This window comes from Lontra canadensis, unplaced genomic scaffold (assembly GCF_010015895.1).
Source record: "Lontra canadensis isolate GAN:19392208 unplaced genomic scaffold, GSC_riverotter_1.0 scaffold8, whole genome shotgun sequence".
In the NCBI taxonomy this organism is placed as follows: Eukaryota; Metazoa; Chordata; class Mammalia; order Carnivora; family Mustelidae; genus Lontra; species Lontra canadensis.
The window spans coordinates 17,258,119-17,282,077 of record NW_022631002.1 but is presented as its reverse complement, the minus strand read 5'-3'; the positions used below and the strand labels follow the sequence as shown (position 1 = coordinate 17,282,077).

Genomic DNA, 23,959 nt, shown 5'->3' with positions numbered 1-23,959 from the left:
GACTTTGGGGTTGATCGCCTTGGTGTGCAGGCAGGAGTGAGGCTGTAGCTGTTCCCATAGAGCTGCAGTTCCTGTGTCAGAGTCTGCACCTTGTAAGGGTCAGTGAGGCAAAGGGGAGTGGTGCAGGGGCGGCTGGGTGGCTCAGTCCGTGAAGTGTCTGCCTTCTGCTCAGGTCATGATCCTAGGGTCCTGGGATCAAGCCTCCCTGCTCAGTGGGGTGTCTGCTTCTCCCTCTCCCTCTGTCTCGCCCCCCTCCCCCGCTCTCGCACACACACACACACTCTCTCTCTCTCTCAAATGAAGTCTTTGTAGGGAGAAAAGGGGATGCTGTCCCCATGGGTAATGAGCACAGGTAGACTTCGTTAGGTGGTACCTTCTGCCTTGGAATGATCTTGTTGATGTTTGATCTTTAATTTCTTTTTCTCTCAAGTGAATCTCCTACAACTAAGGGCATGGTATTCTCTTTAGGTATTTACAGTAGAGAGCTCAGCAGCTTCGCACAGACTGATGAAAAAAGTAAGTGATAATGGTCGTTGCTGAAATAATGAGGGGACCGGGTGGGGGCCTGCCTTCCTACGTCTGGGATTGATGGCTTTGATGCTGAGTTGGCATTAAGGGAGCTAGTGAGAACCCCCTCCATCTTGAGAGCTGGCTCAGAAATCTGGGCTGTCCCTGGATAGTAGCAAACAGACTCTGCTTTGTGTTTTGTGTTTTTTTCTCCTCACTTCACATAAAACTAACAAAACTAAAATCTTTGCAGTGATACAGCTGAGCTTATGATTCGTTTTGCCACCCGGTGCCCAGAGAGTCACTGCTCACAAGCTGACCTGACTAGTTGGTCCTGTGACCCTTATTTCTCCCCCAGGTGATTGGCTTTGATTTCTTCTTCTCTGAAGGAAACTCCCAGAACCATAAACCTGTTGCTGAGTCTTGCTTACATGCCTGCAAGAGAAATTTGTTTTGCTATTACAACATTTTGCTAGTGATCTCATCCTTGGGGCATTGGATGCCCCTGGAGGAGAGAATTTCCACAAAGCAGATGAAAGTGGTCCTCTAGAACTGTTTGGCCAGAAAACTGCGAACAGACAAGGCAGCTCTGAGGGGTTGGTTTTTCCTGGACAAAAAGAGTACTTTCATTTTTTTTCTTGTTAAGATTTTCAAGGCTAACCATGTGGAAGATAAAGTTCATATAATAGAGAAACGGCCTGAGTTGTTAACGTCTGCAGACTTGGAGGGTGAAAAGGTGAGTGTCGATGGCTCTGTCTTTGCCTGGAGGGCACAGCACTGCGCCGGTCTCTGAGCGCCCCCTTCTAGCGGCTGCAGGGGGGCTCCCACCCCTGACTTGGCTGCTCTCAACTCTAGCTGATCTCTGCTGCTTCTGAGGGAGGGCACAGTGGCTGTCTTGGGATGAACAGCTGCGTGTTGTGGCCTCTCTGCCGTCCCCCTTCCCAGCGCTCCAGCTCCACTTGCTCCCATGTTTTGGTTCGCCTTTCTGCCTACTTCCTGCCACGGCTGCGGTTGATCTTCTGATCGTCTGTCCCCCATGGTAGTTGGTCTTATGACCACCCCACCCCACCCAGTGTGCCTCTGAAACTACTCCCACCCCTTAGTGACCTGAGAAATCAAACATAGTCTTCCCATACATTTCCTCTCACCAGCCTCCTGGACCCTCATGACCCAGAGGCCTTCTTAACACATTTCTTTTTAGGTCCATAAGAGACTGCTTTTTTTAGGGGCACCTGGGTGGCTCAGTCGGTTGAGCATCTGACTGTTGATTTTGGCTCTGGTCATGATCTCAGGGTCCTGGGGTCGAGTCACCCTCGTGGAGAGTCCTTAAGGTTCTTTCTCTCCCTCTGCCCCTCCCCCTGCTTGCATGAGCTCTATCTTTCTCTCAAATAAATAAAATCTTTAAAGGAGAGAGAGACTGCTTTTTCCAGGTTTTTATCTTTCTAGCTGCTCTTTCTCAGCTTCTCATGGGTTTCTGCTCCTTTACCCGATCCTTCCTGTAGCAGTGTTTCTTGGTACTTTCTCCTTGTCTTTTCTGTCTCTCTTTGTCTCTTCTCTGGGTGATCATGTCCTTTCCCATAAGGGAATCTTTGGCCGCCAAAGCTGGGACTGCAGATCTCTTATGTCCAAGCACCAACCGTTTAGCTTTCCTTACATATCCGCAGGCCCTTCAAGCTGAATCAATCATCTTTCTTTGCCAACTTTTTTTTTTTTTTGACAGCTTTGCTGAGAATTGACATGCCATAAAATTAACCCATTTCAAGTGTGCAATTCAGTGATTTTTTGTAAATTTGTATAATTATACAGCTTTCACAAATTTTAGTTTTAGAGCATTTCTGTCACCTAGCCCCTAGACCCAGGAAAGCACTGATCTGGTTTCTGTCTATAAATTAGTGTTTTCTGGGCATTTCATATAAGTGGAATAAAACGACGTGTGAACTTTAGTGTTGGGCTTCTTTCACTGGTCATGCCTTTGAGGTTCGTCCATTTGTAGAACATGCTGGCATTTTGTTCCTTCTCAGTGCTAAATAGTATGCTGTGCGCACGTTGTTTCTCTGCTCACCTCTTGGTGGGTGTTTGGATTGTTTCAAAAACGACTTTTGGCCTTTAAAATAATGCTGCTGTGAACTTTTTTTTTTTTAAGATTTTATTTATTTGTTTGACAGAGATCACAAGTAGGCAGAGAGGCAGGCAGAGAGAGACAGGGAAGCAGGCTCCCCGCTGAGCAGAGAGCTCGATGTGGGGCTCGATCCCAGGACCCTGGGACCATGACCCGAGCTGAAGGCAGAGGCTTTAACCCACTGAGCCACCCAGGCGCCCCCAGAGGGCTCTTTCTAAAACACATTTCCTCTTGGGCACCTGGGTGGCTCAGTTGGTTGAGCCAACTCGATGGGGAGTCTGCTTCTCCCTCTGACCCATCCCTGTCCCATGCTCTCTATTTCACTCACTCTTTCAAATAAAAAAATCTTTGAACAAAATACATCTCTTCTCATTTTGAACCCCTGAGGAAGGCATTTAGAGATCTCTTATCTCTAGGAAAGAGTCCAGTGCCCTTGACCTGTCATCAGCTGCCTTTGGGCTACAGGGCTCCTCTCCATTTCTCCGGCCTCACCCTTTGCTGATCCTACTGTGTTTGCTCATGTAACAAGCTCCTGAAGGGCCTTGCCCCTGCATCCTTCTGCTAGCGTCCCCGGTCTTGTGCTTTTCTGACTCCTAGTCATGTTTGTTCATTAACTTGGCAAACATTTACTGACCATTTGCTCAGGGCCAGGCACTTTGTAGGGTGCTGGGGTACTGTGCTGCTGACGTCCCCACTGCTCAGAACCTAGCAGGGAAGCCTGATAGAGGAGCACTGATAACCATCTGTCATGATGAGCTGTGAGTGGGGACCTACTAACAGGATGCCATTCAGCCCTTCTGATGCTGTTCCTTCTGGGGTCCCTCCACATGTCCCTTCCTCGCCTTTGACTGTCAACAGCTTACCATGCTGTACAAGGATGGCCCCAGCTCTGTCTGTTCCCTTTACCCCTCTGTGCTCCCGAGGGCGAGGCTCAGGTCTGCTTCTCATCTTTGTGTCCTTCAGGGCAGGTGCAGACCCGGCGTGCTCACTGGTTGCCCGAGTGAGTGAATGAGTACCTTTTTATTTCCATGTTTCCCATGACACTTGTAACCTGCCTTCACTCTTTAGCTAGATCATTCTGACACCTCGGTCCTGCTTCTTGCTCTGGTTGCCAGGTCTCTGTCCTCGTGGGGGAGCCCTTCTTCACCACCAGCCTGCTGCCGTGGCACAACCTCTATTTCTGGTATGTGCGGACCGCCGTGGACCAGCATCTGGGACCTAGTGCTGTGGTGCTGCCCCAGGCCGCCTCGCTGCACGCTGTGGTTGTGGAGTTCAGGGTAGGCCACCCAGAAGTTGTTGCAGAAGGGGTGGGAGGTGGGGGTCCTGGTTTTCTTGCAGAGACCTTGGGTGCAGATGGAACAGTGTGAATCCTAACGATAGGAGGCTCTGCTTTTCTGTGTCAGCACACTGCAGGGTTGTATGGGAAAGGCTTGCCTTTGTACAAATGCAGTAATTTGGCATATGAAATGGAAATGGCTGTGTGTTGTCATTTTACAATTATCCCTTATCAGAATAATTAAAAAGCATAAGTGAAGAGTTTCAGAAGACATGCTGTTTGGCTCGCTTTGCTAAGAGCTGACGCTCCAGTTGTTAAAAGCATTTTGAGATGTAAAGTCAGCTTCTTTATGCAAGAAAAAATTGAAAAGCTTCATTTTAATTTTCTCATCAAAGCAGAACCAGTCACAAAGTCGTTTTGGGAAAGGCATTTCTTCTTAAAAGGATTTTGAAATGCTTTCAACCTTAGAAGTAGAGTGAACCTCCTTTGATATTTCTTTGATAAGAGCAGCTTCATCCATTGGCAGCTCAGTGGCTCTGTGGCTTATTTTCTGGGCATTTCTTCCGTGTTGTTTATTTACCTGATGAGATTTCCATGGGAGTTCTGGCTTTTAAGGCCTAGGAGGGAATATGGGAATGGGACGAAGAATTGGTGGGCCTTTGTGCACTTCTGGTCCCCTCCCTCCCATTGTCCTCGTGCCCTGATCATAGGTGCAAAGTCTCAGGAACTAGTTTACAGACTTCTTCCCAAAGAAACCCCATCCCAGTGGCTCTGGCCGATTGTCCACCTTTGGGAGAGGACTTGGGGGTCACGTGAGACTTGGCAGATTTGAGCGACCATCCTGGATCCTTGATCATCTCTCAGCCCTGTCAACCTGGGGCTCTCTTCCAAGTGTGGGGGAACATGGTGTGCCTCAGGGTTCGGGCCGGGCCACCCCCAGCCCGACTTCACTGACGCTTCCTGCTCTTGTCATTATGTTTGCATGCCTGTGGGTGGGTGCGGGAGCTGGTGTGCTGTCCTACGGAACCTGTGATGTCCGTCTCCGACTGAGTGTCAACAAGGGCTGTGCCTTCCTTATAGGACCTGTGGAGGATCCGGAGTCCCTGTGGTAACTGTGAAGGCTTTGATGTGCACATCATGGATGATATGATTAAGGTCGGTGGGGCCCCACTTCCTCCCTGCAGTGTTCTATCCACCCGCTCCATGTGGCCACGGCGTCCTGTCCTTCGCACTTGGCCTTCCTTTACACAGTGCAAGTGGGCCTGTGGATCCTGAGTCTGGCCCCGTTTCATACCCCGCCCATTACCCCTGCCCCTTGGGCTGCACCCTGCTCAGCTTTACACACTCTCCTTGCTACCAGCTCGTATGTGACCTTCAGGCGGCAGCTCAGAGATCACCTGCGGGCAGCGTTCCTGCCTGGCCCCATTCTCAGCTGAAGGCTAGTGTCCCTGGGCACTGTGACTCCTGTCTCGAGCCTCTGCACTGGGAGCCTCATGTAAGGATGACCTGGCAGCTGTAGTGCTCAGGAAGGGTCCCCGAATGGGCACGTGTCCAAGTGCCAGATGTTGCTTTGTTTTGTTTTGTTTTGACCACTGCAGACATTTGGCTCTCAGAGTAGCTAAGGAGACCGGCCGAGTCATCCCATCTTTTTTTTTTTTTTTTTTTTTTTTTAAAGATTTTATTTATTTATTTGACAGAGAGAGAGCTCACAAGTAGACAGAGGCAGGCAGAGAGAGAGGAGGGGAAGCAGGCTCCCTGCTGAGCAGAGAGCCCGATGCGGGGCACGATCCCAAGACCCTGGGATCATGACCTGAGCCGAAGGCAGAGGCCTTAACCCACTGAGCCACCCAGGCGCCCCCGAGTCATCCCATCTTAAAAGGGAGATGATGAGGCTTTGGCGAAGAGGCTCGCTGCAGAGACACTTGAGTGCCGTAGTGGGGAGGGAGAAGGCAGCTGGTCTGCTCCAGTTGCCTGTGGTCTTTCTGTGAGGACCCACTGTCCCAGGCGACTGCGGCAGTTATTCTGAGGGACCTGGGCCAAAGGGGTGAAGGACCACGGGCCTAGACCTTGGAGACTGGACATGAGCCCCTCATCCCTAGGCTGTCGGCTCTGTCTTTGTTTCTGCACACCCTCACCTCCCCTTAACCTTCTCAGCGTGCCCTGGACTTCAGGGAGAGCAAGGAGGCCGAGCCCCACCCGCTGTGGGAGTACCCATGCCGCTGCTTGTCCGAGCCCCAGCAGATCCTGACCTTTGATTTTCGGCACCCAGTCCCCCCACATCCGCTCCGTGCTGAGGGCTCCATCGAGCTGAGGAGGTGAGAACAGGTTCCAGGGTGCAGCAGGTGGGGAAGAGAGGGTGGGGACTGCTTTCAGTCTAGTTACTGCTCTGGTGGCTAAGCACTTACTTCCGTGGCTTTCACGTGGGTGGGATGGCCTCCTTATCTGGGCCTTGCCCTTCCCGGTCCGAAGTGGCCCTGAGTCTGTGGCGGGTCCCCACAGCCCCTGGGTGTGTGCAGGTGGAGAGGGAGAGCCAGAGTGGGCTTTGCACACCCCCCCCCACATCTGCAGCGCCTGTTGAGCTCAGCGGCATGAGAATCAGAGCTGTAGAGAAATGTGATTTTTTGGTTGCTATGGTTACTCATTGGGCCATTTTTCTGGAACTCTGCTGGGAACTAAAGCGGCTTAGGAATTGGTAAGGGCTGCTCATTGTGAGGCACAGTTGGGCCATCCAGCTCCAGCGCCCCTCACAGGGAGGAGCTGCTGCTTCCCTGAGGAAACACTCTGGCCCCATGGTTCCTCTAAGTGCTTGACCAGGGTACAGGGAGCAAGTGGGGCTTTGGTTGTGGCTCTTTTTGCTCAGTATTTCACTAAGTAGCCTTTAGCCAGGTGGTATTAGCCTCTTGATTGGGCAGGAAGGAAAGACCAGTGGTTTCTGGAAGGCAGAGGGAAGCTGTAGCTATGCTTGCCCGTCTTTTGCATGGCTGTTTCTCTGTGGCGCAACATACCCCCACCCCCAGGCCTGGGAGGAGCCACGGGGCCGTCCTGTGGATGGAATACCACCTGACCCCGGACAGCACTGTCAGCACCGGCCTCCTGAAGCCTCCAGACGACAAGGTAGTGCTGTGTACCTGAGTCCCGGAGCAGGCCAAGCCCACGAGCTGGCTGGTGCTCCTCTGGGTATCCCTGGCATAGGCAGCCAGATCGCGACTCCTCTGTGGCCCGGGTCACCTGGGCCTGAGCAGCAGCTTCTCGTGGCGAGTGGCCCCGGGCTGGAGGCTGACCAGGAGGGGGTTCCGGTGCCAGGAGCCCTCACTATCTTCTTGTTGCTTCTACAGGGGGACTGTTGCTGGAACCCGCACTGCAAGCAGGCTGTGTACTTCTTCACCAGCCTGGACTACGGGGTCCCGCGGGGTGGCCCTCGGACAGTCAGCTACACCGTGGAGTTCCACCCCCATACTGGAGACATCCGCATGGATTTCACACTCTCAGACACCCTGGAGGACGGGTGCTGACCCTCACTTGTTGAGAAATAAAGTGGCCCGAGGGCTCTGGGCTCTGAATGGTGTGAAGGCCCCTCTCTTTTCAGGGCCCAGTTAAATCTCTGGGCTCTGAGGAGCCCTCTTCCCTTTTTGCATTTTTGCACTGCCAGTTCCTTGCTTTGGGTGTGACAGGCAGCACATCTGCTGACTGAATTTGGAGCTAAGGAGGGGCCAGGGAGCCCTCCCTGCTGTGGGTCTGCAGCACTCCAGAAGCTCTCACGTGGCAGTGTCCCTTTGCTGTGCTGGGAGTGGGCTGGGTGGCTTGTGTGCTCTCAGCTGTGAAGAGCGTGGGTGGTTGGGCTGCCCCTGTGGGAGAGGCCTTGCCTATACTCAGAAACTCTGGTCCCTCCTGCCTGGCTCCAGCTGGGAGTGGCTCCTAGAGGCAGAGCTGCTGACTTGTGGCTGGGCCCTGGGCCTGAAAGACCATGGCAGGGCCGTCCTTGTGTGTTGGGTGACGTTACCTGGATACACTTGTAAGCATCTGGCCTCAATACACAGCATCAGCAGGTGACTGGGACTTGACACCTGGACATCCGACTGCTGCTCAGAGGATAGGGAGGAGGTGGTCTCAAAGCATTTCCTGAGATGCAGACCTGGGAAACCAGCCATCAGGAGGAGGAGCCAGGAGGTAAAGCCTTTTCCTGTGTGCCCCTGTTCTGGCAGAAGGACCTCCTGCCAACTACGAGGCCTGGGCTGATAGGTACCGTGTAGCCACCCCACCCCAGCCTGGCCCCCTTGCTTTGCAGCGGAAGACCAGAGTGTCCTGAGGCGGTTCCAGCCTTGCTTCTCCCCAACTCGAGGTGCCCTTCGTTCTTTATTCCCACTCCAGATGGAATAGGAGATAGTAGGAACCCAGGTGGCCTGGTTTTCTGGCAGTTTGGGGCAGACTTAGCCTGTTACCATGCTGCTTGGGGGAGGGGGCGAAGGCAGGAAAGGTGGGCCGCCCATAGCCTGGCCCCAGCTTGTCGCTCAAATAAGAGAACACCAGCCTTGAGCCTCACAGTTTATTTTCTTATTATCTATCCTTCCGTTCAGCACCAATAAAGGGAAAAAACACCTCTCTTTTCAAAATATTTTATCAGGTGTAAAGATTGTTTTTCTTCTAGGGAAGAATCGTCTGGATATATATTTGATAATATTTTTACCAAAACCTTAGGTGTGCTTACCATATAAAACCCCTAATGTCCCATGAGGATACAATACAGAAAAAAATACAGAAATTAAAAAATTGTTTTTTTTTCTTTTTTTAAAACAGTATTTCTCTAAATTTCAGCAAGTTAATACAATAGTTAAAAAGCATCAAGGTTAATATTCATACTTAAAACTCAAGGTGGTTTGGACAAATGGAAATGACCATTTCCTTCCGAAGATGACCCCTGCCTCCTGGCTTCTGTGGAGGAGGCCGGGCCTGGGGCAGGCATGGAGCCGTGGGTGGGGATTTGGATGATCCCTGTGTCCACCCCTCCTAGGCCTAGATGCCACAGAATCTGAGATCCTGATAGTGTTTTCTTTCTTTTTTTTTTTTTTTTTTTTTTAATCACACTGGAAAAGTCTGGCTTGTGCATGGTCCTAGGATCCCACAGCCGTGATGAAACGTGTGGTCGGCAGTGGTGGCCTCAGCAATGAGGCTGTGCCAGAGGGAAGCGCGAGGGGGCATGGGATGCAGGCTGGCCTGGCTCCAGATGCTAGGGCCAGGCTGGGCAGAGGCGACCTCATTAGGACAGGAAATCACCGAGGCACAGGGAGGTATGACTTGCCTAAGGCCGCCCTGTGAGGTGGGAGAGAAGCAGGTGCCCCTGTGCCGTGGCTCTCTCGTAGAGCTGCCCTGGGTGGGAGGTGGCTCCTCGGAGGGTTGGAGGCGGGGCTGGCGTTTCTCTGCTTCAGGAACCCTGGCCTCTGTCTCTCCTGTTCTGGACATAGCTGACTCGAGGCCTGGAGGCCATGGCTCAGTCCCAGCCAGCCAGGCGTTGAGCGTGTTCAGTTGGGCCCTGCCTGTGTGAGCAGAGCTTCTTGGCTGCTCCTGGCAGTGGGGTCCCCTCTGGCCCCACGGAGCCTCGCCCAGGACCTTGGAGGCCAGGCTCTCAGAGGGAGAGAACCCTGGTGGGACTGCGCTCACCGGGGAGCAGGCCCTCCCGGCTCTGCACTCTGGGTGGGGCTGGGGGCTTAGGGAATGAACGCTCCTTGCGGCGAGGCCCTCAGCCCAGACACTGCCCGGGACAAACCAGTGCCCCCATGTGTGTGGTTCTCTGGAGTGTCTTCCTCCAGCACAGGGCCTGCCTCTGGGTGGTGGTCTGCTCACCGCCCCCAACCCCCATCGGGGTCCCTCTTGCAGCTCAAGTGGGTGACAAGGCACAGCGTCCGCACACTGGCACCAGGAGGCTTCTAGTATTTGAAGGGTCCTGGTGTACTCCCCAGCCTCGCTGGGCAGATCTGGCTCTGAGCCAAGTGGGCACAAGGTCAGGGCGCTTCAAGGAGGGGAGACCAGTGGGGGTTGACAAGAACAGTCTTCCAAGTTGGAGGGTCCTTGCACTGGGAATCAGACCCCTCCCTCCCTTGCTTGGCTGTGGGGAACAATCCCGGGTGTGTTTTAAAAGGCAGGTGGGCAGAGGCAGGGCTGCCGTGGAGTGGGGAGCTGCGGACCTCCCCTGCGTGCTCTGCCATGTCCTGCCCGGGTACCCAGGGCTGGCCCTGGTCTCGTGGTGGCAGAGGGAGCATCTGTGGGCCTAGATGCCAACCAGTACCACGCGCTGCCCCAGGCAAGCAGTGGTCCTTGGCCTTCACCCCCAGCCTCCACCCTGGTGAGGGGGAGGGGACAGGCCAGTCTGCACCTGGGCTTTCTGCCTCTTCTTCCAGGGCCCCTGGGTTACCTTTCAGGATGGGCCTGGGAGGACAGAGCTGCAGCCTCACCCCAGAGGCAGGCAGACAGTTCCTGAGCTCAGCCAGGGAAAGCTTGGTCCCAAACCAGAGAGGTGTCCAGAAGGGAAATGGGATAAGGAAGAAAAAGGTTGTGTTGGTTTTGACAGAAAAGAAGCCATAAATTGATCATTTGGAATATCTGAAGCCCCCCCCCTTTTATAGCATGAGTTCCCCTTCTCCCTGTGAAAAAGTGATACTGTCTCAGATTCCCTTTGCCCACTTTGAAGTCTCTTGGGGGAGCCTCTGGGGCCCTGGCTGGCTGGGAGGGGGAGCCCAAGCAGGGTTCTCCCTCATGGTTTGCAGACCCTCTAAAGTGTTGAAGGGTGGTTTTCTTAACTTTTTCTGTTTTTCTTTTTAAAATGTAATCGCCCTTGAATGCAAGACCCTGGGAAGAGCTGGGGCTTGCTGGTAACTGGACACATCCTCATGGTCCCGGCTTGCTGGCCGTCCAGGCTGGAGGCGGGCGCTGGCGGCCCTGTGCCCAGGAATGCTTCTTTGGCTGGTTCTGATTGTGTTTGGAGTTCGGCCTTGGGTGAGGCCCGAGTTAGGGGTCTGTGTGGCTACGGTGTGGCACGTGACATGCGGGCAGTGTGCATGCGAGGGTGCAGGCATGCGAGACGATATGGCAGCGGACAAAAATAATGAACCCTGGACGAAGCTTGAGAAGAGATACAAAGAGTACAGAAACCCGGTTCTCATACTAACCCCCGGGTTACAAACTAGGTTGTGCTGTAGATTTGTAGAAAATCACGTTTTGAAAGAATGGCACTGTTGGGCAGCTGCGGCTCCCAAGGCCGGCCTGACTCTGTCCACAGTCAGTGCCCAGAGGTGCAGGGCGGCGCTGGTTCCAGCTCACCTGGGACAGACCGAGGCTACCCCGGGTCCCTGCCCTCCTCCCCCAGCACCAGGGGTGCTGGCTGGAGGGGACACGGCCAGAGAGGTGCTGCGGCTCAAAGGGCTGGCAGAGGCCCGGCTGCTCGGAGTGATGTGGCTGGTCTATGCCTCCTCCTCCCCTGCAGACACCATCAGCCGCATGGCCACTGGAAGGTGGTCAGTCAGGCCGGACAGCTGGGTGATAAAACTGAATTCTTCCACCTCCTGTTGGGGAAAAGCATTCCTTTTAGATCCAGAGGATATTCTACAGAGGAGGGGCCCAGAGGGCAGGAGTGGGGCTGTGGGGTAAGGGCTGGAACTGGCCAGGATCTTCCTGGAGACTGAGGGGTGGGAGCCTTACATGGAGCCTCAGGGTCTTTGGGAATGACCAGTCTGGTTTTCAGAGGAGAGCTCTGTGCTGTTGAGGGGTGCAGGGCAAGGGTCCCCTATCTATAGGCGTGGCCTGGCTGCCCAGCTGCCCCAGACTCACGGCCTTCCAGTCCGGGCACAGCCCCTCTTCCGCATACAGCATGTAGTCGATGCGCCTGCCATTGCCCTTCAGCAGGTCCTTGCGTCCCTTCTGGCCTGCCCCAGGGCTCTTGCTGGTGGGGAAGGCCAGGTATTCCCTGCGGCCTTCCTCGCTCTCCAAGACCCTGCTCAACACACAGGAAGGCACAGGACATGAGGTGAGCCCCTTTGCCCGCTTCCCCAGGCCCCAGATCCTGAGTATAGAGCCACGTTCTCATCCCCAAGTGAGAGAGAAGCAGGTCAGACCAAACCCTGTGTTTAAGATCTGTCTTCATGTGATTATCCCTCTTGGGTGGAGGGATACTCAGTGTGAGCCTGTGAATTCCTGGCTGAGCCATGCTGCTCCAGAGTCCGTCCGGGAACGTCCTATGTCCACTTTGGGCATGGCTGTGGCTGAAGTTTGGACACAGCATCGCCCAGAACCTGGGGCTGAGATGGAAACAGGAGCAGAACAGGGCTTTGCTTGGAGCCAGTGGGGGGGCCTGTTTCAGCAAAGAGTCTTTGCAGGTAACCTCAGGGACTCTTCTCTCCTAGAAGTCCCCAGACCTCCTGGGACTGTTGTTTCAGATCAGCAGGGGGCTGGGGGAGCCAGGAGATCACCCAGACCCTATTCTGGGACTGGACTCCTGGGTCAGTCTATCTCTGAGCGGCTGTGCCACATGAGCTCTCCTCTGACACAGGGATGATCACCGTGGGCCCCAGGATATTTTGGGAACCAGGCATGCTGAGAAAGGAACTGTGTAGGGGGGCATCTATAGAAGAGCTTGTGACTCTTGATACTGAGATTGTGAGTTTGGGCCCCACATTGGGTGTAGAGATGACTTAGATCAATAAAACTAGGGAAAACAACAACAACAACATGAGGTGTGTCTGCCATCCTATTTCTTGGAGGAAAGAAACCGATGCTGGTGCGTAAGTGGGGGTCAAGGTTCTACAGGGTGTATAAAGTGCTCAGGTGGGGTGTAAACACCCTGAATCCAGGCCTTCTGACTTCCTGTCTACTGTTCCCTTCCGGCCAGGTTTTCTCTGGAGCCTGAGCCCCTGCTGTGGAGAGCCTTCACGGGACACTGGCAGAGGGCAGGCGCCAACGGACACTGCACAGGCCTGCTGGGCCGGCTGATGCCTGGACACATGGAAGGGGCACCTGGACGTGCACAGCCAGCAAACATGGGTTTCTACAAGGTTTTTATCAGCCCTGAGATAAATACACTAATGACATGCAGAACATCACTACATCTCAGAAATATAATCTATTACTGTCCTTTGCCTTTGATAATTAATTCTAGCATCAGTGATCTAAGAGTTACTGATAGTCATTTTTTAATCAACTCATAAAAAGATAATTTTCTCAGCATAGGATGATGTTTCAAATTTAGTCTATAATCTAATTAATTGGCTCAAATTAGCTATGAGGAGCCACCGCCCTGACTGTGCAGTCTGAGGCTATGAGTTATAAATTGCTTCTGCTGCCGGCCTCTCAGATGTCCCTTTATGGAAGCCTCGTCAGGTTCAAGTATGAAGTTCGGCTGGGATGGAACTGTCTCTACTTTGAGAACACTGGTTTGTGTTAGCTCCCCTCATATTTCAATTTGCCTAATTGGTGGCTACCAGCTGCCAGGATCCTGTAACACAGGCCATCTCCCTAGGCCTTCCATAAGGGTCTTGGCAACCCTTGCCCTTGCCTGGGGAGATCCCTTCCCGGACGGTCCTCAACAGGATGGCAGGTTGAGCTCTTCCAAAGTGAGCCTGGACTCTGGTGCTGATGTAGGAAATGCCACCTCAAGACCCTCATCCTGGTGAGAGGCTTCTTTGTGGGCACACAAGCTCCCCCCCCCCCCCGACCCGGGGCACGAGTCTCCACCTACCCCACCTTCAGAGTCTGAGGCCCTCACAGGCTTCCTTCCCACGGAACTGTGTGCTCCGCTCTGCCCGGCACAACGCGGCTCCCCACACCAGAGTCGGGGCTCAGTGCTTTTCCCGGCCCCAGGAACCACCCTCCCCTCCATGACCGTGGCAGTAAGGCTGCCAACTGCTTCTTACTTCTGCAGATTGTCAGGGGTGCAGACTTCCTCGTCGTAGAGGTTGTCTGTGTCCAGCATGGTACCTGGGAACAAGGAGGCAAGAGTGGTCACTGCGGGCAGGGCCCAGCCAGCCTCTAGGAGGGCTGCCTCCCTGGGGCAGGAGGCCTGAGTGAAGGCTTTGGGCCTGGGCAGTTGACTGGCCCTGCCCCTTGCAGTGGGGTCTTGGGGGCAGGGCCTGAAGTCTTCCTGGGAAGCCTGTGGAGAGCACAATCTTGGTGTAGAGTTGGGCCTTGGCAGTACCCTCCCCCTGTCCTCCCTTGGTGCCCCCACCCTCAACCTTCTGGCCCAGCCCCAGCTCACCGATGGCCCAGGACTTCTCCTCTCCGGGCCCCAGGCGGCAGGGGTCCTTGTAGTGTGTAAACAGGGAGTGCTGCTGCTCCAGCTTGTCATCTGTGCAGGGAGGGAGGGAGGCAGTGCTGTGGGGCACAGGGTGTCTGTCCTCGAGGGCTGCCTGTCTCTGCTTCTAGTCACCCTGACCAGATAGCACCGAGTCCCTTGGCTAACTGCCACTGGGTGTGCTCTGTGGTCCGTTTGTCACTGGTTTTCTGTGTCCTTGACAATGCCCCTCCACCCCCCAGCCCCAGCGCTGGGTTGAGCTATCTTCTGAGAACAGTGGTCGCTGTTCCTCCTGGGCTCCCTCCAGGTGGTGCCCAAATGTGGCAGCAAACCCTGTAGGGGGCCAGCTGATGCTGCCCTGGCCGGCGGTCCTGCCCTCATGGACCTGGGTGCCCAGGTTGAGTGAGGAGTGACCATACGAGGCTGAGAGAGAGAGAGGTGACCTGCCCTGGATTCCAGTTTGTCCGGCCAACTCACAGAGCCAGAAAGTGCCTGGGAGGAAAGACAAGTACCAGGTGGGGCCTGAGCAGGTGGAACCTTCTGGCAGCCTCTTCCTTTGTATGCTGTGTTCCCTCCCTGACGCAGGGAGATCCCAGGAGCACCGGCTTTTGAAGCTGGTCCTAGGCATTTGACTTAGAGGGAACGGTGGGCTAGGATCGGGGGCTGTGCCTTCCGTGGCAGACACTGTTGTCCCTACTCACCATCGTCAGAGGTCGGTTTCTGGGTCATGAACCAACAGAAACAGCGGACACCAGGTAAGGGCACCGCACTGTGCTCCAGGTGGGACCTTCAGGTCTCCTGCCTTCCCTGAGGGCTAAGCCTGAGCTCACAGACCCCATGTCACTCATGGGGTGAAACTCTGTAGTGTCTCCTGGGCTGGGGCTGGTGTGGAAGGAGCCCAGGAGCCAATGGGTGGGTGGGGAGTGGGGTGGGAGTTGGTGTTGCTCCCATCAGCTCCTCTGGCAGGGAGAAGCTCAGAGCTGCACAAACTCCCAGGAGGCCCCTGAGATCCACATGATCACCAGATTAGTTATTTAAGTCAATTATTTAAAAGATTGCCCATGATTAGTTTTTAGTTTTTTAACCTAATGGTTAAAGGCATAATGACCAGGGTTCAAATCCCAGTTCAACCACTTCCTGGCTCTGTGACCTTGGACTAGTTACTGGGCCTGTCTGGGTCTCTGCTTCCTCTCCCACCCTTGTAGATCAACAGCGTGCTCACCGTCAGGGTAGTTCTGAGATTTAAACGAAACAGCCGTTAGAGGTTAGAATCGTGCCTGGTGCAAAGCAAGAGATGACTGAAGACCTGGTGGGTAGTGTTAGCTGACTCGCCCATAGTCTGAGTTTCAGAGGCCCCGAGGCTTCTTTGTCAGAGTTCATTTTTAGGGCATCTCTTTGTCTCCTGTAAGGAGGCCTCTGCGCTTTCTAGGCAGAGCGTGGGCTCTTCTCATTTTAGGATTTCTAGGGGGCAGAGAAATCACAGTCTTGCTAATATCTCACCCACATGCTCCCGAGGAGCAGGAAGTTCTTCAAGCTGCAAAACCCAAGCCTTTCCCGCTGTGCCTGGAGCCCGTGCCCTCCCCAGGAGCTGACCCGACTGGGGAGGACCACCACCTCACCTGAGGAGCAGTTGTCAAAATTAAAATCTCCACAGATGACATCAAACGCCACCAGCTCCTCGGGGTTGGCTGTGCTGGACGAGGAGGTAGATTTTCGGAAATCAGCCAGCCAGTCCTGAAGCAGGTCCAGCTGCTCACACCGGATGGCACTGTCCTCTGTGGGGCAGAACCGGAGAGATGAGATGGCGGAGCTGCAGTGAGACCCCCGCCAGGCCGGGGTGCCGCCCCCAGCCTGTGGGGGGCTGATGGCCCACCCCCTGGAAAGCCCGGGCCGCCAGATCCTACCTGGCAGGGCGTGCAGGTGTGTGCAGGAAATGTACCCGACAATTCTTTGGTCCTGAGGTGTGCTTCCCACCTGCACCTGTTGGGGAGGGAGGGAGGTGTTGATGATGAAGTCGACATTATCCTGAGTACAAGCCCATTTCTGTCAGCTCCTGGCTACGCTTGGGCCCAGGTAGGAACAGCAAGGTCATGCATCCAGGAGCTTCTGGTGTAGTGTGGAAGGCAGATTTATCAAGAAATACCAGCTTCTGGCATGGTAAGTGCCACTAGTAAATCATGCAAGCATTATAGGAGGAAAAATGCAGAAATCCCCGCTGATTGCCTCCTTATAACCTGGGCGTCTCCTGGTGACCAGAGTGTCCATGTGGATGACCCTCACATGCCAGCCCCTCAGTTCTTTGCCCACTCCTGTCTGATGGCTGTTCTCCCTTCCCTTAGCCACAGCCTAGACCTCATCCCACCCTGGAGCCCATTCCTCCAAATTCTAAGCCAGACTCCCCTTTGGGAGCAGCCCAGCCACAGAGCCTGACACCCTTCCTGACACTGAGAGGGCCCTGCCCTTTGCTCTCTCCCCAGCCTCTGCCCCTGTGGCTCCGCGAGAAGCTACTTCATCTGCTTCTGGGCAGTGGTTCCTGTTGGTTTCCTGATCTGAGATGACAGCTATGGCCTCCATCTCCTTGGCACCTGTCATGCGGTGACCTCATGGGTGGGCAGTGTGTGTGTGTGTGGGGGGGGGTCCTCTGAGACTCTGTGCCCAAGTGCTGATGATCCTGGTGGTGTGTCTCCACAGGCTGGTGTAACGACATCACAGACCACCCGAAACACCCCCCAGTGGTGACCCCACTGCAAGCCTGAGTCAATGCGGCTGTGGTTGTGGAGTTAGGTGATGCTGCCCGGCCGGCTGCTCTCCAGGCCTCTGATCCCGGCACAGCTGCTGGAAGCTGCGATAGGAGATTCCCACCCTGCTCCCCACCAGCGGTGTCCCTTAGATCATCTGTGGCTGCCATTCCCCAGAGGTCTCTCTCTCTCTCTCTCTCTCTCTCTCTCTCTCTCTGGGCTTTCCTCCCATCTGAACCTCAGCAGTCTTCCTCAAACTTCTTTAATCCATTCCAGAATGGGTTTTCTATGATAATGAGATCCTGGACCCTGGGAACTGTCCAGGGAAGGTGACTGTAGAGGCCAGTTCGTAGCTAAGGGATATCTATCTGCTGAACATGGCTCTGCTCATCCCCCAGCTAAAAGTGGTCTGGACTCGCCAACGCTGCCACATCACGGGTCCTCCAATCTGAGAGCCTGGGGAGGCTTCCATCTTTGTTTTTGCTGCCAAAGTCAGGTAGGCATTATTCTCCTCCATATGGGTTTTCACATCATTAGGCATTCTTAGCCTTCTATAGCTCTTCAGCTCCTTTCCCAGCCTGGATGGATGCACATCTCTCCTTCCCCAACACCCAGCAGGATGAACATCTGGTTACTTGAAAATGGGCAGTACAGCCTGAATTGGGGGCTGTTTATAAAGTCCCATGTTTACCATTCACTTCTGGCCCACAATCTAGACCCAAACCTCGGCCTTTCAGTACCACCCCCCCCCACCGCGCAATGTCTTGGGAAATCACATACCATTCATGTGCACTGTTGCAAAAACACAACACAGTCTTTAAAAAAACAAAAAACAAAAAACAAAAACCACCGTGCCCCCAATGGCCACACGATGGCGCTCTTGCCCCTTGTATTCCTGGGGCAATGCATCTGTTCCCCCGAAATAATATGCTGTGAGCACTAGGGCGTGGAGCTTCACGGACCCTGCCTTGCTAGAGCCTTACAACAGGTCGGAGGGTTATGCTACAATTATACTAGAATTGGCTCAGGGTTACGAGGCTCTTTTGGCGGAGGCCGGTTCACATCAGATGTTTGCTGCCCTCAGCCCAGCTCCCCACCTGCTCTGCTGCTTCAACTCCTGGTGACTTGGCGGGCTTTTCACCCATTCTAGGGTCTTAGTGCGTCAGCCCCTCACTCACTCAGCACTTGGTGTCACCTGCCTGTGCTGAGACCTGCACAAGGATAGGTGAGGTGCACCACTCAACACCGCCCCCCCCACACACACCGCCTTCAAGAGTACAGCGGGAGGGGGGGGGAAGACACAGCCACAAGGACCCAGCTACCTAGCCGCATCCAGCCCATGTCTCAGACCCTCTGGTGACTTCCCTGCTCTCCATCATCCCCATTAGCCTTGTGAGCTGCCAGGACCTACTTCCCTACGTGTTTGAACTGATTGATTCTGCTCTGGCTCGAGTCCTTGGGAATTGCAGAGGTTTGTGTTTCTCTTGGAAGAACAATCACACTGAGAGGCTGTGCCTTTTAGTCGTGGTGGGCAAAGACGTCAACAGAGAAGGGGCCCAGAATGAGGTTGTCTCACACGTGAGGAACAGCCAGGGGTTCCAGTCCCTTCTCAGGGTGCGACAGTATTAGGAAAGCACGTTGTCCTCAGGCACAGACCTTCCGCAGAGTGGGGGGGAGGGAAGGGATGCAGATGAAGGGAGCACTAGTCTCCACCTGCAGCCTTCCAGCCCCAAGCCCCTGCCTATCTCCTGAATTCTCATTTATTTCACTCCTCCAGGAAGGAGAAACAGGCACGCTTTCCCCAGCAGATGGGCTGGGTCTGCTGTGTACAGGGCTCAAATGGCGCATTCTCCTTTCTGTCTGACGGAGAAACAGGCAGCAGGAGGGCTGAGGGTCCCACAGAGGGAAAGCTGGCTCTTGCTGGCCGTGCTGTGGACAGCTTCACAGAGGCGGCGTGGCCAAGCCAGGGTGGGACCAGGCCACAGGGAGCCAGGCACAGAGGCCCCTGGGGGAGTGGGATGCAGGAGCAGAGCCCCCCAGCACTGAAGGCTGGGCTTCTCCCTGACGCAGCAGGAAGTGGGCAGCAGGAGTCAGACCCAGGACAGCACTGCAGGAGAATGGAGCTGGGAGGGGAAGGACAGCCCCAAACAAAGGCAGAAGCAGAGGAATGGTGGCCTGGGCCTTGACAGTGCAGCCGGGGGTGAGGGGTGGACCTAGACGTATTTGAAAAGTGAAATTAGGAGCCTGGATGGAGGAGAGGGGCTCAGGGCACAGGGAGGAGTCAAAGCGGGCATGGTGGAACCTGGCTGATGGAGATGGACAGAAAATAAGTGAAAGAGGACGGTGTCCAGGAGGCAGCTGGACACGGGGTTGGGGGCTCAGGGGAGAGGTGTGGGCTGGGACAAATGCAAGAGCCCTCAAGCAGGTGTGGAAATGGAGTCTGTGGAGTGACTTCCCCAGGCAGGTGCTGGGGGGTGCTGGCATGGTGACCACTTGGAAATGAAGAGGCAGACCCAAGTGAGGTCAGGTCGCCCTGCTGTGGGGGCTGCCAACCCTCAGCTCGGGCTGAGAGCCGGACAGGTGGGAGGAGGCCTGCCAGGCGCTGTCAGATCTGCGAGGTGGGACAGAAACTGCAAACTAGATTTTAGGTGGAATATCTTGATTTTTAAATGTTGGCCAACAAAGGAAACTTGTTAATGCTGTGGACCAAATCAAACATAGCTGCAGACCAGTTTTAAGCGAAGGAGCAGAGGAAGCACCAGCAGTTCAAGGCTGGGCAGGGGACCAGGAGCCTGGAAGGAATGGCCAGGGAGGTGAGAAGAATGTCAGCAGCAGAGAGGCCATCCCAAGAAGACTGTCATGACCCTGGTGGGCATGGTGGTCGGGGGAGCCAGACTAAGGAGGGAGAGGTGGGTGTGGGCTGGGGGCAGGGCCAAGGGGGTCCCCAGCTTCTGAACCATCTGTGGCAGAGCAGGTGGGAGGGAGAGGGTACACTCTTCTCTTGAGCTTGACAACACGTCCCCTCCTTCCCCCAGAAAGTCACTCCAGCTGCTGAGACAAAAATATATCTGAGGAACAGAACATTGATGAACCATATGCCAAAATGGGGAGGTAAGAGGAGTTCATTCAATTTCAGCATCTCAGGCTGTGAGAGAAGAGTCAAGGACCCCGAACTGTGGGCCTACAGAGCTGCATAAGAACCACTGAGTACTCCGGTGTGGGGTCTGGGTCCTGTAGCATCTGGCCAAATGTTGCTTCCCAAAACTCTGGAAACGCCGAGAATGGCTTTTGCGTAGGGAACAAAGAGTCAACACTTGGAGCGTGTCAGGCTCAGTAGAAGATAACGGGTAATGACCAAATTACCATGGTCTAAAAACTCCTGCAATTGCATCCAAATTAGCAGAAATAATTATGATTCACTTTAATTAGTGACTATGGAAGCAAAGCCTTGGGCTGGTGGGCAGAGGGCCTGGCATGGCAGCTGCGTGAGAGCCGGGAGGGAGGGGGCACCCAGCCAGTGAGGCTGCGGGCCTAAGTGAGCAGGCGTTTGCCCCTTTGTGGACAGGGGCCCCCTGCCGCCGCCTCCTCCCTTGATCACTGCCATCTTCACTGCTGGCACCACAAGGACCTCCCAGGCCTCAAGCTCACTCCCTGCCCCATGAATGGGCACTAGGTTTCTTACAAATGAGGAGATAATGGCTCAGAGACCTGAGGAACTTGCCCAAGAGCACCTGGCCAGGCCTCTCTGAGCCTGAACCCTCAGCCCTTGTCACCAAGCTGGGAACCCACTGGCTCAGCTCCAGGAGAAGCCTGGCCTGCCCTCAGCCCTCCCAGAGTGGAAGGACCCCCTGACTGCAGCCCACTGTTTCCCCCCCACCAAGGCTCTGCCACAGGCTGTTGTGTTCCCCGGGGCATGGCCACAGCCTCCTACCTTGAGAAACAGCGCCCCTTTCGAGGCCAGGCCATCGGAGCGCCGCCCGTTGGGGTAACAGTGATAGGCCACGTCCATGATAGGGTAGCGGCTGGCAAAGAAGAGGCCGCTGTTGAGACACTTGAAACTGCAGCAGCCTTGGCAGCCATAGACCCCGACGTCGTACAGAATGTACTCGAAGTAGCCGTGCAGCTGGTCTTTCAACTTGGCGGCTGCCCGCTTGTCAAACACCTCCTGCAGACACAGGAAGTCCAGGTTGGCGGGGAAGAAAGCGGACACCTCGTGGTCAAAGGCCTCGTCCGGGTGCCGCCTCTTGCGTGCAGCCGCCTTCTTCACCCCGGAGGCCTTGTAAGGGAGCTTGCTGTTGGTGGCGCCCGGCTCCCCACTGCCGCTGCTGTCCGCCGCGGCCCGCACCTTCACCAGGGACTCCCTGGAGGCCGATGGGCTGCCCAGGCTCCCCGAGTCCCCGTCCCGCTGACTGTGGTTGGGTGTCTGGCCCTGGGGGGCCCCACCAGCCCCATTCCTGGCTTGGCCCCCAGCAGCGCTGTCGTCGGCTTCAGGGGGCCGGCCCCCCTCCTCGCCTCCAATGCGCACGATGCAGGCGTCCTCCAGGCTACCCTCCGCAGGCTCCCCGGAGGCCGGGCCATTGGCAGCCTCGTCACTGGGATGACGCCCGCTGCCGTCACCCTTGTATTCCACAGAGGCCGTCCTCTTAATGCTTCCGGGGACGGCCTTGGCCACACCGTCGCTGCCCTGCGGTGACACCAGGCTGCTGAAGCTGGCCGCACTGATGGAGGTGTTGGTGGGCGAATCAATGTAGATTTTGATCTGGGGCCGACTGGCCCCGTTGCGGATTCTCTGCCCGATCTCTTTGGCCCGCGCTTGGGTGTTAAAAACATTGTTGAGCCTGGCCAGCGAGTCAGGGAGGAGGCAGAGGTTGGCACTGGCAAAGCAGAAGCTTTTGCCGGGACCTGTACCCTTCCATTCACTGAGCAGGGCCGCCCCACCAGCCAGGCCCTTGTCCTCTAGCCGGGAGTAGATGTAGGGTCGGCGGGCCGACTGCAGTGGGGACCAGAGGAGGAACCCGACGAAGGCGAAGGGCAGCGAGGCCACCAGGAGGGCCAGGTAGACGGGCGTGAAGAGCACAGTGCAGAGCAGCTGGAGGTAGCACGGGTCGTCCGCCCGCTGGCGCTTTTCGTAGGTGGTGGGGATGAAGGAGGCCACGAGCCGGTCTGCCAGCCAGTAGCATGGGAAGATGAGCGCCCAGGACACGGCATGCAGGGCGGACAGACAGCTATTGGGAAAGGGGGCCGTGTACAAAACCATCGCAGCTCACTGGGCGCCGCGGCCGGCCCTACTACATGGTGTCCGTGGCAGCGCGGGCACTTTCTTGCGAGGGGTGGGGTGGGGGAGCAGGTGGAGGAGGGGTCACCTCCTGGTGAGATGCGTCTCTGGGTGGTCAGTGGTGAGTGTTGGCCAGCCAGGCATGATTCACCTCAGTGCGCCATACTGGGCCACCAAGGCCCTCCGGGGAGCCTGTAAGACAGAAAATAAGGGGCTTTACTCATCCTTAGGGGAGCAGGTCAGATGCTGGGGTCACTCGCTCCCTCACCCTGTTCCCGCTTCCTCCATCAAAAGCAGGAGTCTTCTGTTTGCCTGTGTGTGTTTGGTTTCCTTAGAGTAAACACCTTGGTGACATGACATGACCACATCCATCTTGATCTTGTAGCCTAACTGCTCAGAAATGGACCCCAAATTTTGGAGGGGCCTAGCTTTGTGGGCATTTGGGAGGCAGCCTGGGGATCCTGGAGGGTGCCTGGGCCTGACACTGGCCTGGAGCAGCCAGAAGCCCACCAGGAGCCAGGGGTGTACCTGGAATGGGTAAGGGGTGACCATGATTCAGAGGAGCCTCAAATACACCTGCTTGTCACTGAGTGTCCTTCAGGTCAGAACAGAGGGGGAGCAAACAGCAGAGACATGGCGTCAGAGAGTTCTGGGGTGCAGGGCAGTGTCGCTGGCAGGAGGACCCCTGAGAGGAGGGCTCCACCCACAACCGGGCTCTCACAGTGCCCATCCTGCAGCATCAGCCCACTCGTGCCCTCCCGCCCCTGCTGACCCCCACCGGAAATCTCTGACCAGCCAGGATCCTGGCACAACCTGGGCCTTAACCCATGTCCAGAATGATGGTCCCTCTGACTTTTGGAGAAGCATCCTGGAGCTGTGAGGATCTGGCCCAAGCTTCTCCCCTAAGCCTGAGATGCAGCCTGGGGCCCAGCTGAGGCTAGTGGCTGGAGTAATGAGTCCACCCTGGGTTCCTGTCCCAGCCAGGGCATGAGCCTCAGACCAGGCCTTAGGGCCCTGCCTAGCAGAGGCTGCCAGCAGATTACTGTGCTGAACGTAGAATTAAGAAAGGCCAAGAGTCTGGAGTGTTGGCCCAGCCTCCAGGGACCCATGGGAGATCATTGTGTGGTGAAGCTGGTATAACCAACATCTTGAGTCTTCGTTACCCAGTCTGTTGGGGGGTTCACTTCCTATTCACTGTCTCCCCGACCCAGTCCAGCCTCTGCCCTGGTGCCATGGAGGGTGGGGGTCTGTGCCCACGTTCCATCCATCCTGGCCCACCGTTTGTCTTCCTCCTGCCTCCCTGGGCACTGCAGCTAGGACCTGGGTGCCATTTGGGTTTTGCCTCCCCCCCGCCCCAGTCCCCACATCGCATCTGTCCCTCTCCTGGAGCTCCTGTGCTGGTCCATGAGTGCATGATGCTTCAAGTACTATCTTGGCTGCGTCTCTCTCAGGCCAAGTTCAACACAGGGGCTGGGGGGATTCTGTCTAGTCTGACCATCCCTCAGATAACCCAAAACTCAGATACTCTGTGGGCCCTTTTTTGGCTGTCTTGTGTCCTAACCAGGCCTGCCATGTCTCCCTTGTGCCCGGATCCCACTTGGTGGAATGTGGTTTCCTGTCCCTGCCCTGCCCCTCACTTAGCTCACCCCTTTTCTTCTAGACTCAGCTCAGAAATCACCTCCTCAGAGAGACCCTTTTGCCCCCTTTGCCTCTCCTTGCCAGCTGGCTTAGGTAGCTCCCTGGGGGGCTCCTGTCTGCATTGTGCATGGCC

General features: G+C 55.5%; 2 protein-coding genes across 7 annotated transcripts in view; one reads left to right on the top strand and one right to left on the bottom strand.

The window, feature by feature from the left end:
• PRMT7 (protein arginine methyltransferase 7) overlaps positions 1-8,514 on the top strand; it is a 48,381-nt gene extending 39,867 nt beyond the window's left edge. For 2 of the 3 annotated variants that reach the window (XM_032854109.1, XM_032854111.1), the window contains exons 12-18: positions 469-516; positions 1,154-1,243; positions 3,742-3,903; positions 4,983-5,057; positions 6,057-6,217; positions 6,920-7,016; positions 7,238-8,514. In XM_032854109.1, coding sequence (XP_032710000.1) covers positions 469-516; positions 1,154-1,243; positions 3,742-3,903; positions 4,983-5,057; positions 6,057-6,217; positions 6,920-7,016; positions 7,238-7,414 — 810 coding nt within the window. In that variant the 3' untranslated portion in view covers positions 7,415-8,514. The remainder of the gene's footprint in view (positions 1-468; positions 517-1,153; positions 1,244-3,741; positions 3,904-4,982; positions 5,058-6,056; positions 6,218-6,919; positions 7,017-7,237) is intronic. The other variant, XM_032854112.1, reaches the window with a different exon arrangement.
• A 2,485-nt stretch (positions 8,515-10,999) lies between these two features.
• The window catches only part of SMPD3 (sphingomyelin phosphodiesterase 3), a 36,009-nt gene continuing 23,049 nt past the window's right edge, over positions 11,000-23,959 (bottom strand). For all 4 annotated transcript variants that reach the window (XM_032854113.1, XM_032854114.1, XM_032854116.1 and 1 more), the window contains exons 3-9: positions 20,845-22,380; positions 16,080-16,155; positions 15,795-15,950; positions 14,140-14,229; positions 13,799-13,862; positions 11,721-11,883; positions 11,000-11,455 (exon numbers count right to left, since the gene is read on the bottom strand). In XM_032854113.1, coding sequence (XP_032710004.1) covers positions 11,354-11,455; positions 11,721-11,883; positions 13,799-13,862; positions 14,140-14,229; positions 15,795-15,950; positions 16,080-16,155; positions 20,845-22,170 — 1,977 coding nt within the window. In that variant the 5' untranslated portion in view covers positions 22,171-22,380 and the 3' untranslated portion in view covers positions 11,000-11,353. The remainder of the gene's footprint in view (positions 11,456-11,720; positions 11,884-13,798; positions 13,863-14,139; positions 14,230-15,794; positions 15,951-16,079; positions 16,156-20,844; positions 22,381-23,959) is intronic.